Raw genomic sequence first — 12,296 nt, 5'->3', positions numbered from 1 at the left:
GCTAGTTTTCTACTTGCAAGTAATTGTTAAAGCATTCAAAAGAGGTGTGAAACAGTTCGGCCCAATTCACCACTTCATTCCCCTGCATGTGTAGACCCAGCCAAGGAGAAATATAGGGCAGATGCTATGCCTCCCATATTCCCACAATCTCCAAATATAGATCTTGGGGAAACAAGATAGTGGCATTTGTAATGTATACAGTATCTCAATCCTTATAACAATAGGAACAGAGGGAGCTATACCAGATTGTTGTCCTCCTGATGTCTACTCTGACAGGCGGTGGCTCTCTTTCCTATTCACCTGCTAGCTGATCTTTTTAACTGCAGGTGCCAGGGATTGAAGGCATGCCAAAGTCATGTGCTCTGGCACCGAGCTATTATGGTCCTAAATCCTATAATAAAGTAGTTTATCATTCTACCCCTATTGCAGTTGGAAGATCAAGGCTGGGGAAAAGTGATTTGCCTGCCTAAGTGAAGAGATTTATGTAAGATCAGAGAGGGTGCTGGCCTGGGCCTCTTAGTAAAACTGCACCAGGTTTTGTCAAGGAGAGAACGACTCCCTCCCTATTTTAGGGCCTCTGCACCTAGTGAATTCATAGCTGAAGCAAGATTTGATGTGACACCTTCTCAGCTCAAGACTGTTAACCATTACAGTTCTCTATGTCAGGGAGAAATGGACTACATCAGTTGTCTTCAGGCTTTGTAAACTTGGTATCCACTCTATATCTATATCTGTCTGTTTGTTTGTCTGTCAGTCAAATATCATCTTCCTTTCACATCTTTCCAATATGATGAGATATGAAAGAGGGCAGCTGGCCTCCTTTACCTTTAATAGAGGGGATTTTGTGGGTGCAGCTTGTGGAAATGAGAGAAGCTTTATGTGCTGAAATTATTCTGCCTCCCTTTATAAGGTAGCCCCTGGTCACTACATTTGGGCTTTTTCTTTCTCTGCTTCTGCAAGAGCACACACATATTGGTAGTGCCAATAATGTTGACTTGAGATACGATCAACATCTGCATCTCCACTATCCATTGGAAGACGAGTTGTCTTGGACATAGGCCGTGAGGTTGTATTCTGTTTGCGTAAGGATATGGGGCAACTTTGAACTTTCCTCCCTCCTCTTTCCGATTCCACTGTGCTTGCTGTTATGCAACCCGTGGAGTGGGCCTGCATAGTTCATAGAGGCATGCAGACTCCTGTTGCTGTATATTCATAAGCTGCACCAACAGAGATTGATTTGTGTAGGCAGACTTTGCCTGCAAACAGCCAAAGCCTCTAGAGAGTTGTGGTGTGGGCAGGAGTGCACACACACTGCGGAGGAGAGAAGGAGGGGAATCAAAAAACACACACTTTACAAACAGGAGATGTAAAGCTTGGTATTCCCTGGCTGAAAGGATCTAAAAATTCCACTTTGCCATTGATACAACCATGCTGTCATTGCTCTGTTCCCACTTAGCTATTATCTACATTAGAAGAATATCTGAAATAAGAGAAGAGAGCATAACAGGGACAGGCATCAATAGGGCTTGTGGTCTGTGGCTCTTGTTAGAATACCAGAGTCCAGCATTTGGGTGTGGGCGAAGGGAGACACAGGAGGGGCATCTCAGTCAGCTTGATATGAGCACTGAAATAAATAATAAACAGTTAACAACACAAACTCCTCTGTGAAGCCTTGTAGAGCTTTGCCTTTGAGTTCCATAGCACCAATCCCAACGTTATAGCAGCAGACGTGTTTACAGTCTATACAGAAAATTCCTGAAGTGTGGTGGAGCTAGCCTCAAAACAACTTGAGATTTATGTTGATCATACACTGGAGACACATGTGGCTGAATGTGGGATTATTGATATGTATCTGCTGTTTAGTTTGGAAATGTGCATCTCTCCACATGCTTGTCACACCCATGTTTGCACCACTTGTTAAATTTGTACTACAATTCCCAGGATTCTTTGAGGGAAAGCAATGACTCCTAGCTTTCCCCCAAAGAATCCTGGGAATTGTAGTACAAATTAAACAAGCAGTAATAGTTTGTTAAGGGGGCTGACAACTCGCGGCTCCCATGGGAAACTTACAGTTCCCTGAATTCTTTACCATGACTGTTAAAATGGCTTGAGAGTACTTTAAATGTCTGGTGTGGATGTGAATACTGTGTTTGCTGCAAGGAACACAGATAAAAACATGGCAGACTTGCTTTAAAATGTTAAATGGGCCTAGGAGCAACTAATCAAGTGAAGAGTGTCCATGTAATAACACTGTCTGAGCACCCTTGAAGGACCATAGCAATCTGTTTTCAGCAGCTGGTTAACTTGCAAGGAGCTAGCTTCTCCTGGACATTTGCCAAAGGCCTCACTCGAACACATTTGGGAAGCAAATCAAGACATTTCTGCTTGGGTTAAAATTGGCAACTGTGCGCGCATGCAGGGTGGTGTATTTAAAAACATACTTAAAAAAAACAACAACACAGATTGGTACCCACTGAAAAAATCTGGGAGGGTGTAACGTACCAGCCCAAATACCTAACATAATGCATTTATTTTGACAAGCCAAGGGAGTTTTAAAGCATAAGGCCCACTGTGGTTGTCCTTGTTTGAGCTGTGCTCACAGTCCAACACAAAGCAGTTGTAGATAGTAGTGCAGAGTTGGCCTGACCTTTTATTTTAAACTTCTGTGCACCAGATTTTAGCAGGCAGTTACTTCTGGTGAGGTCAGTGTCTCCAGGTGTGTAGAAGTCTCCATCCTTGGACCTGATCTGTTTTACCATTAGTTTTTACTGTGGTAGAAATTACCAAGAACAAAAGACACACCTATTTCTTCGATTCTAAAGGGTGTATTGATTTGTTTTTATTTTACTGTTTCATTTGCTTATAAATGGCACAATCCCAGCCAATGCTGAGCACTTTAAAGCCTCATTGGTTTCACTGGAAAGAAAGTTAAGCATCAGCCCTTGAGACGACATACAGAAGTATATTTCAAATGTGCCTTTTTTTCTTTACATAGCATGTTTCTGTGTATTTTACACAGAGAGGCAACTTGTCAGCCACTCATGATGTGGTACAGGAACATTACTGTAGTTGGGTGTCTACTCTCGGGTACAAAATACTTCTGGTGATAGAAGCCATGGCCCAAATTTAGAATGTATTATTTTGTGAAAGCCCCGTGATATCATTTCTCCCCATTCTTTTAGTGAGCAAGATTGAACTTTTAAGGACCTGAGACTTGAGTTAGATTCTGTTTTTAGCCTGATTCTCATCTGGGTATGTGCTATGTGTGTCTTAAATAGTATCACACTTTGGAGTCGGGCTTCTCTTAGCTAAAATAAGTAGAGCATCAGAGATAGCTATAAATGTAATTGCTTTCCATGTAGACACAATTTAGTCTTTTAAGCTGCAATAGTCTTTAGTGGGTGTCTAGTCATTTCATTTAATCACCCCATAGCACTTAGAATCTTGTCCTGATAATGTCAGCACTATTTAATTACCACCATAAACATCATCCCGATACTCCTAACATAGGAAGCTGCCTTATACTGAGTCCATCTAGTTCACTATTGTCTTCACTGGCTGGCAGCAGCTCTCCAAGGTTTTAGGCAGGAGCTTTTCCCAGTCCTACTTGGAGGCGCTGGGGATTGAACCAAAGGCCTTCTGCACGCAAAGCAGCTGCTCTACCAGAGAACTAGGGTCCTTCGCTATAGTGAACAGAAACTAAGAACCTTATATAAGATATGCAATAAAATGGGTGTTGGTAGTGGCTCCCTTGGGGACCACTGTAGCTTATTTAGCATGATATGTTTGTGGCCCATTGGTGATATGGTACAGTAGAAGCCTAATTCTGTAGTCAGAGGGCGCACAATACAGCAACCGCCAGTGTCTAGTCAGTGCTTTGATGGGAGACCACAGGGAACCCTGTGTGTGCTGCTTTCTTGGAAGGGAAGTGGGATATAAATGAGTAACTTCCTCTCTCCCACCCCATCCCAAAACCCCCTCCAACCAAATCAACCAAACTTGATCAGAGGATGCTGGTTGATGTGGGAAAGCTGTGTACAGTGGGCAAGACACTGTGTTGTCAGTTCTGCTAAACAACTGAGCTGGGGTTTTTTTTGGCAGATTCAACATGGGAACGAGCATCCCCATGGCAGCTGTATTGTGCAGACAGCACTCTCCCATTTTATGCAATGCACCAACTAGCAATACTGAATTATTAAAATCACTGATGAAGTGGCAGCGGGAGAAGTGGCGGGGTAAAATTAATACAATCCAGTCCAACCCCGTAGCTTGCTCAGCTGGAATAAGAATGTGCATCTTGAGAACTTGAGCAATATGCGTGGTCAGTGAGCAGTAAGCTGTAAATTGCTGTAGCGAGCATCTGAATTAATACTTGCATTCAGATCATCCTTTCCAAAAGATTGCATATTATTTATGGTGCGCTGAGACTTGGATGCAGAGCCTCTATGCAGCTGAAAATAAAAAATTAATGGAACAGTATGAGCCAGACAATTCCTGCCTTACCAATGGCCCTCCTCCTGTTAATTTTACACAGTTTGCACCACGTTGTGTCACAAGCAAAGAGCAAAAGTGAAGGAGTATAAGAACCACAATGGCTGTTTGGCGGGGAGCTCTTGCAGGTTGAAGAGCATTACATGCTACAAAAAAAATGGAGAATGCAAGAAACCTTAAGAGTCATGAGCCAGTGTAGAGATCAGTCAATTCCTTAAAAATCATTTCACATACTGACCCAGGCAAAAGTCACTGGCCCAATTTGGATGATTATATGTCAGCTTAATAAGCCCAGATAAGCGTGAGACTTTTACCAGCAGCACACACTGTCTTCGTGCTGCTCCTTCCCTCTTCTCTTCTTGGTGCACTGCTGAAAGCTAAGAAGTCTTCAATGAACCATAGTTAATTGGGAACTGTGGTTGGCAACAACTCAGGATCTTAAACCTTGGCTTGTTCTGAACCTGGTAAACATACTTTTTCCTGGTTTGACTGAAACAGGAAACTATGATTAATAGCAGACTTCCAAGTTTAATTGTGGCATGTTGAGGAGGGAGGGAAGGGGCTGCATATGAATATCTCAGCTTACTTCGCCAAAATAAATAGTATATAAATATATGAGTGTTTGAGTGTGTGTAAGGACCCAACAGTTCTAAGCATATTACTAGGCAAGTGTCTTTCTTCACCACTCCAAACTGCTTATAATGAAAGGCAGTCTTCTTTTTATCTTGGCTTCTGACTTTAAAAACATTTTCCTATTTTGTGTGATTTGGATGCAGATTTGTAAACTAATTTATGGGTTGTGAAATCACCCACCCAAGTGATTCGCTAGGTATCGATCTGTGTTTAAAACTGATTTAACAGTCATTCCGCAGCACAGAATTTGACGTAGTCATTAATTTCAAGTATTGTTCAATTGAATTTTCTGAGTGCTAAAGTCAAAATAGATTTTTGGATACAGCCCAAGTAAATATTTGACTGTTTTATATGACTAATACATACCTGTCCATCCTACTTCATTGTAATCTTCTCTCTCTATTGTAGGCCCATGAACTTTTCTGCTTTAAAGACCTTGTAGAATGTTATACAGTAGAAGCAGCACCACCCTATGCACTTGAGCTTCCCCTGAGTTTTATCCCCAAACGGAGGATTGTAATCAAATATGTCCATCTTACAATATTGTGGCATAATGTTTTGCAATTGGCTCTTAAGTCTTCATCTTCTGCACCATGCCTCTGAGTCTCCATTAGTAGCAATCTGTTCGAAACGATCATTTTGTTCATATTCAACGGAAGTAATAGTCTATTCCCCTTTCTTTTTAGCCAAGAGGAGCTACCTGTCCATGATGCAGCAACAGAGAGGGTAAGTTCTTCATCTCTCACTTTAAATTACCAGTTTGGCGCCAAACCAGTGATTGTTCTACTCAGTGCTGTACCACTGCTGAAGCTATATGTGGGCAGGTCATTGTGCATATGAAGCTGTCTTGAGTCAGACCATGACTCAAGACTAGTGCTATCTGCTCTGACGGGGAGTGCTTCTTCTAGGTCTCAGGCAGTGATCATTGCTAGCCCTTTAACCTGCGATTCTGTAACTTGTAACTGGAGATATTGTAGATTGAAGCTGGTGCACAGAAGGTGTCTTACACTGAAGCAGAACATTGGTTATACTATGCTATGTACACCACTACGTACACGTGGTCTCCTCCACATGTTGGTCTCCATCTCTGACTAGCAAGGGCAGTGGTCAAGGGCAGTGGTTGGGAGTTGCATAACAGCAATATCTGGAAAGCACCACATTGGCTGCCTCTGGTACTCCTTTCTCAACAGTAACTGGCAGCGACTCTTCTAGAGTTTCAGATGGACATTCCCAGGGCTACCTGCAAATGCCAGAGATTGAACATGGGGCTTTCTGCAGGCAAAGTCTGTACTCCACCATTTGAGTTGTACTGAGTTCTAACAGAAGACTGCGAAAGTACTGTTTTCACAGGGGCAGACTTTGGTGCGATGGTGCCCCGAGCTAAGCCAAAATTTGGTGTCCCTTACTCAGCGCTGGTGCCATGCCAGGCTTTAGGAAGGAGGCATGAGGACTCTGGCAGAGTCCTAGAGCCCTCCCACCTCCTTCCCAGCTGGGCAAGTGCTAACTCGGCTTTGGGAAGGAGGCGGTAGGACTCTAGGACCCTGTCAGAGCCCTCACACTTTCTTCCCATAGCGAGGCAAGTGCTTATCGATTTATGTTTCACAATCTGCATGGTGTTTTGGCCCAAACCTTGTGTGCTGAAGACTTACTTGTGCCATCAAATTCCACCACCCTCTGTGCATTCCACAGATTACATCATGCTTAGACTTGGCTGTGCTGCAACTGAGGCTGCTGTGAGTCAAATTTAGCTTTCTCTGTTAGATGTTCCTATTAAACCCATTCCCTTGTTCGTGAAATCTCTCAAAAGTGCCTCTCTTCCTCAGATGCGGCGAGCTACTTTTTCTGCCCTTGCTCTTGGTGATTATTTGGCATTGAATGTCGTCAAAAGAAGGCAGCTTATGCAGTCCCCATAGAGCTGTTAACACTCCTAGGATCAACTGAAAGGTCACTTGCCAAGAGGATGCTGAGCCCTGCTAGTCTGGGAAGGTGGAAGAGCCACTTGTGTTCTTTTTGCAGCTGTTTGCTGAGCTTCTACTTAATTAAGCCTCTTTAAATTACACTTGGGTCTCTGCCTAGTCCGGGATGCTCTCTAACTTAAATGCCCTCTGAAAACTTTTGCTCTTATCTGAAGATCCAGAAGCTATTTTCATCTAATGTATGGGAGAATGGAAAATAGGGCCTTTTGTTACTACTTTAAAAACTTTAGGAGAAATTAGGGCTGAATTTTGCATACTCCATAATTCCACCAGTATATCCTTTAGCAGAGATTTTTGTCCTTGCATTTTTGTTTGCATCCATTATTTGACTTTTACTTGACTTTCAGATGGAAATGATGAAAGTTTGTGGGTGGGAGCAATTTTCAGTAATTGCTGGGTTGTTGCTACTTCTCTTTTTTCCCCATAATCTGTAATGTTATAGCCAATAATTTTAGGAAGGAGGAAATTGGGGTGTTAAATGTTGAAATCACAACTTACCAACTAATCAGCATTTGCTCTAATTGTGCAGTGGAGTGTTTTGACAAACTGTAGAACATAAAAGTCAGGAGAAGGAGCTGATAACAAAGGTTAAGGACTGGTCTTCACACACAAAAGTTCAAGACGTGTGGCCAGAACTTCTCTCTTATGTATCAGGTACCCCCAAAAAACATAAAGGTGGTGCATGTTCCCAGTGCTATGGTCACAAGGTTATGAAGCCTTTTTGTACCAAAAACATGACTTTTGGTCATTACCCAGAAGTTCCAACTCAACTCAGTTCAAAGTAAAGTTTATAAGAAACTAGGGAAATGAACTGCTTAAGCAGATCTGTACTCCTAACATCTATCTGCTTGTCACTTGTGGGTGGAATATCAACATTTCTGAACTATTCTAGGACTACTTAAGACTTTGGGGAACATCAGTGGAAAAGCTCTTTGGGACTATTTTTTTATTTTATTTACAGGAATGTTTATAAACTGTCAAGTAATAAGAAAAATATCATGGTGGTGCACCATAAAATTAATAAAACATAGTAAGATTATAGAATAATAAAATAATAAAATACAGAATGACTAACACTGAACCGAACAAATTCTCTAAAAACTGTTGGTAGTCAGGGGGTCAAAAAAATAAGGTTGTAGGTATCTGTCTGATTTCTGTAATAACACTGTTCTAAAATACAGGTGTCACTGTAAGATCAGGGAGATCTCAGATTCACATATGCAAAGGAGAGAGCAGGGTAATGGAAGTCCATTATAGCTATTCTATACAGAAGCTGAAAAAGTAACTTCATTCAAATGCTCAGGGAGCTATTGATAAATCTTTTTGAGTATAGTATCTCTCCAGTTTTTAAGCCAGCAAAAAAACTGTCCCGAATAGCATATTTGGGAAGCATTGCTGCAGAAGCTAAAATTCAGTTGTTGCCCACAATTTATGATGCAGTCAACTAGCTGGGGAACAAAACTGTCACTAAAATGCATTGCTGCACATTTAGTTCCTTGCACATTCTCTTGTGGAAGTCAAGTGTGTGCAGTTTTCTATGAGAGTGCACATTAGTGGGAAGAATCTCTGCTTAACATAATATAAAGTTACTATGAAATTGTAGAGCTTCAGATAAGACTCTTCCTAAACACTGTTACAAAATGTTTTCGTTGGGTAGACTTTGCTTGATGAACGAATGCAAACCTTCCATAGGTATTTATCAGCAAAAGGAAAGATTATAGCATGCACAGTGGCTCTATTCCATTTAAGTATTGTGAAGTGGTCTTAAATTACTGTAATTATGTCTGTCTTTGGAATAACCTGTTGTTGCTTAGTATCTCTTTGCAGTGCAATGCTCTGATTAGGCTGCACAGTGGCATTTAAAATAAACTCCACATCTCCTATGGGTGTGGCAAAGTACAGAGTGGAGTACATAATTTTCATTGTAACTTTTACTGGTCAGAATCTGGAGGTTGTTATATGGGAGATAGTCAAAACTTTGTATGTACAGCCAAGTAGGTATTTCTGGAATGGGATGGTTCAGGGTGAAACTGACTTATCTACACATTAGGTGGCTGCTGTTGGCTTCAAACTGTCTTGGGACACAATGGAGATCACCAAAGTGATCTCCCAGGGTGCAAGCCTGGGCAGTATGTATGGAGGTCCTTTGACAAGACCCCTCGCTGATTTGGTCCAGAGGCAAGCAGAGCAATATGTTTGGCACCAGCTTGGCTGCAGGAGAATTTGAATAGCATTTGATTTTTTTAAAAAATTATGCACAGCACATTAAAATTTCTAAACAGGCAGGAAACTAATTAAGTGGTTCGCCAAAACCACCAGCAGCTTCCAAGTTATCCAGAAGAAAGATGCTTGGGGACCATTCACTTAGAGCAGAAGCTCTGCAAGCAGGAGGTCCCAGGTCTGACCCTTGGCATCTCCAGCTAAAGGAATCAGAAAGGAATCAGGAGGCAGGTGCTGGGAAAGCCTTCTTCCTGAGGCCCCCAAAGTGTCACTGATGGCCAGAGGAAACAATAGAAGACTAGCTGAGAAACAACCATGTGGTCACTGCCAGTTGAAGGCATATTGCAGGGGTCAGCAAACTTTTTCAGCAAGGGGCCGGTCCACTGTCCTTCAGACCTTGTGGGGGGCTGGACTATATTTTGGGAAAAATAATAATGAATGAATTCTTATGCCCCACAAATAACCCAGAGATGCATTTTAAATAAAAGGACACATTCCACTCATGTAGAAACACACTGATTCCCGGACTGTCTGCGGGCTGGATTTAGAAGGCGATTAGGCCGGATCTGGCCCCCCGTGCCTTAGTTTGCCTACCCATGGCATATTGCTTAATTCTGCTTCAGTTTAGATTTATCGATGGCCTTATTTGCAAATATTTGTGTTTTTAATTTTAATTTAATTTCTAATTTAATATGTGCTTTTCCTCCTTAACACCTATGTATTGGTTGGACATGATCAGCATCATGTTAAGGCTGGGGAGAAGAAACCCCAATGTATTTCTTAAACATTTGCATTTGATTTATAATACTTGCCATTGGTTTTTCTGATATGAAATGCGTAGCTGCGTCTGTTCCTAAACGCCTGTAAATGTCCAAACATTCTTTAGTACAGGTGAGATGAAGGGAATAATGCACTCTAATTTTATTTTCAGCAAAAGCAGCTTGAAATTGAAAGAACTACAAAATGGCTGAAGATGTTGAAAAGCTGGGAGAAATACAAGAACACAGAAAAGGTAAAGTTAAAGTGCTTCCACAGGCAGTTGCATTTGCTGAATGCAACAGTATTAAATTGGATTCTGTGGTGCCCGGCTTTCATTTTTCTCTATCATAGCTTTCATTATAGCATTCATTTTAAACAACAAATGCACAAAGAGCCTTCCATTCAGCTAGTTTCCAAGAGCTTCATTGCTCTGGAAGTTAAGCTGCAGAAGAATAATTGCTTAGGAAGTACCAATTTTATAATTGTGCAGTAGGAATGGAGAAGGTGAACACAAGCAGAAAGTTGTGAAGTTTCACTTAAATGTGTGCATTTTTTTAAAATAAAACCCCCCCAATATTCACTGGTAACATTCAGCCTATTCTCTCTCTCTTGTGTGCACACAAATCCCTCCCTGGTCTGTTGATCTTCTCATGCTGCAAGATTCTGAAAGGCATTGATGCAAAAAGAATAATGTTTCATGAAATACATATGCGTTACTGCACATCAGTGTTATAGCTCAGTTAGTAGACTATGATATTTTAAATCTCAGTCATTGCTTCGAGCCCCATGTTGGGCAAAAAAACCCCTTGCATTGCAGGGGGTTGGACTAGATTATTTACTTATTTGTTTATTTATTTGAATGTAATCCTGCTGGTAGGGGTTGCCTTGTTTTGATTTTATATAAGCCATTCTGGGAGCCTTTTTGGCTGAAGCGCGCGGGGCACAAATGCTCTAAATAAATAATATGTAAATGCCTGAAGGAGTGGCTACTACCCAACCCAACGTAGGCCAGTATTTTTCAGATCTGCTGAGTGCCTCCGCCTTCAGAGATGAGGCAAGTGCCAACTAGGGCGTTTTTGGCTATGGTGCCCAGGTTATAGAGTAGTCTTCCCAGAGAGCCTCACTTGGCACCAACGTTTATGTCATAGGTGCCAGATGAAAACCTCTTTATTCACCCAGGCTTCTTAAGTGCAATACATTTATAACATTTTACCTGCTGTTTTGTGTGTGTGTGTGTGTGTGTGTGTGTGTGTATTTATATGTTTATATTTATTTATTTATATTTATAGATGTAGATGTAGATGTGGGGATTTGAACCCCGGCTTCCCCAGGTCATAGTCCAACCCTCTTAACTGTTACGCCACACTGGCTCATGAACATTCTACATGCTCAAAGGAAGCTTTCTAGCTATAGAACGTTGACAGACAGTGAAGCTTCCTTGGTAGGATCTAAGGAGAAGGAGGAGCTTCACATCTAGCAGGAAATATAACCAGTTTGTCTGTAGGAAGTGGGTTGGAGGTGCTGAGGTTTGAGGGAAAGAGAAGAGCAGGAGAAGATGGTCTGGGAGGAAATCCAAGCGGGACAGAAGGGACTTGCGCTGTTGGGTAGAAATGTACAGGAAAGGAAGATTTGCAAGATGGGAGGGATATATAGCAATTTGCTCTTGGTCATATTTCTCTTTGCCAAAGGGCAGAATCCTGATTGATCAGATTTGGGTAGAAAGTGCTAAGAAATGGGCGTGGACCATCACTATGTTTAACGGTGTCCATCTAACAGGAATAACAGGGTTCCTGTAGATGCAATGACATTCTTTCTTTCCTCTCCTAACTGCCCACAAACCAGTTATGTACAAGTGCAAAATTTGAGATCCCCAAACTCCCAATTTCCATGTTGGGCATGTTTTGAAACTACTTTTCTTTTAATAATCCTATTTAAAAAATAATTATTATTATTCTCCTCCTCCTACAGCAGCAGTTGTATTAACTGGTACATGTTTTGTGTGCCGCATTGAAAAAGAACCTCGGAAACTAAGCACATTGCACCAATTTGTGATACAGCCCTTTCTCTCTGGAGGCTCTTACTATAGAAAATGTTTTACTATTTAGCCTCCCTCCTCCTCCCTCCCTTTGTTGGTCTTTTCTAATGTTGGGAAGAGAAATGCTGGCAAAGGCATTTAAGGACGTTAAAGCTGTTCTGTGGAATGTAAGGGAAGGAGAC

General features: G+C 41.6%; 1 protein-coding gene across 9 annotated transcripts in view; it reads left to right on the top strand.

Moving 5' to 3' along the window:
- Positions 1-12,296, top strand: part of USP6NL (USP6 N-terminal like) — a 136,102-nt gene that overhangs the window by 79,924 nt on the left and 43,882 nt on the right. For all 9 annotated transcript variants that reach the window (XM_081022753.1, XM_081022750.1, XM_081022752.1 and 6 more), the window contains 2 exons: positions 5,811-5,850; positions 10,252-10,332. In XM_081022753.1, coding sequence (XP_080878879.1) covers positions 5,811-5,850; positions 10,252-10,332 — 121 coding nt within the window. The remainder of the gene's footprint in view (positions 1-5,810; positions 5,851-10,251; positions 10,333-12,296) is intronic.

The sequence above is a fragment of the Podarcis pityusensis genome, assembly GCF_964106645.2.
Source record: "Podarcis pityusensis genome assembly, chromosome: 10".
NCBI lineage: Eukaryota > Metazoa > Chordata > Lepidosauria > Squamata > Lacertidae > Podarcis > Podarcis pityusensis.
This window is presented reverse-complemented; position numbering and strand designations above follow the sequence as displayed.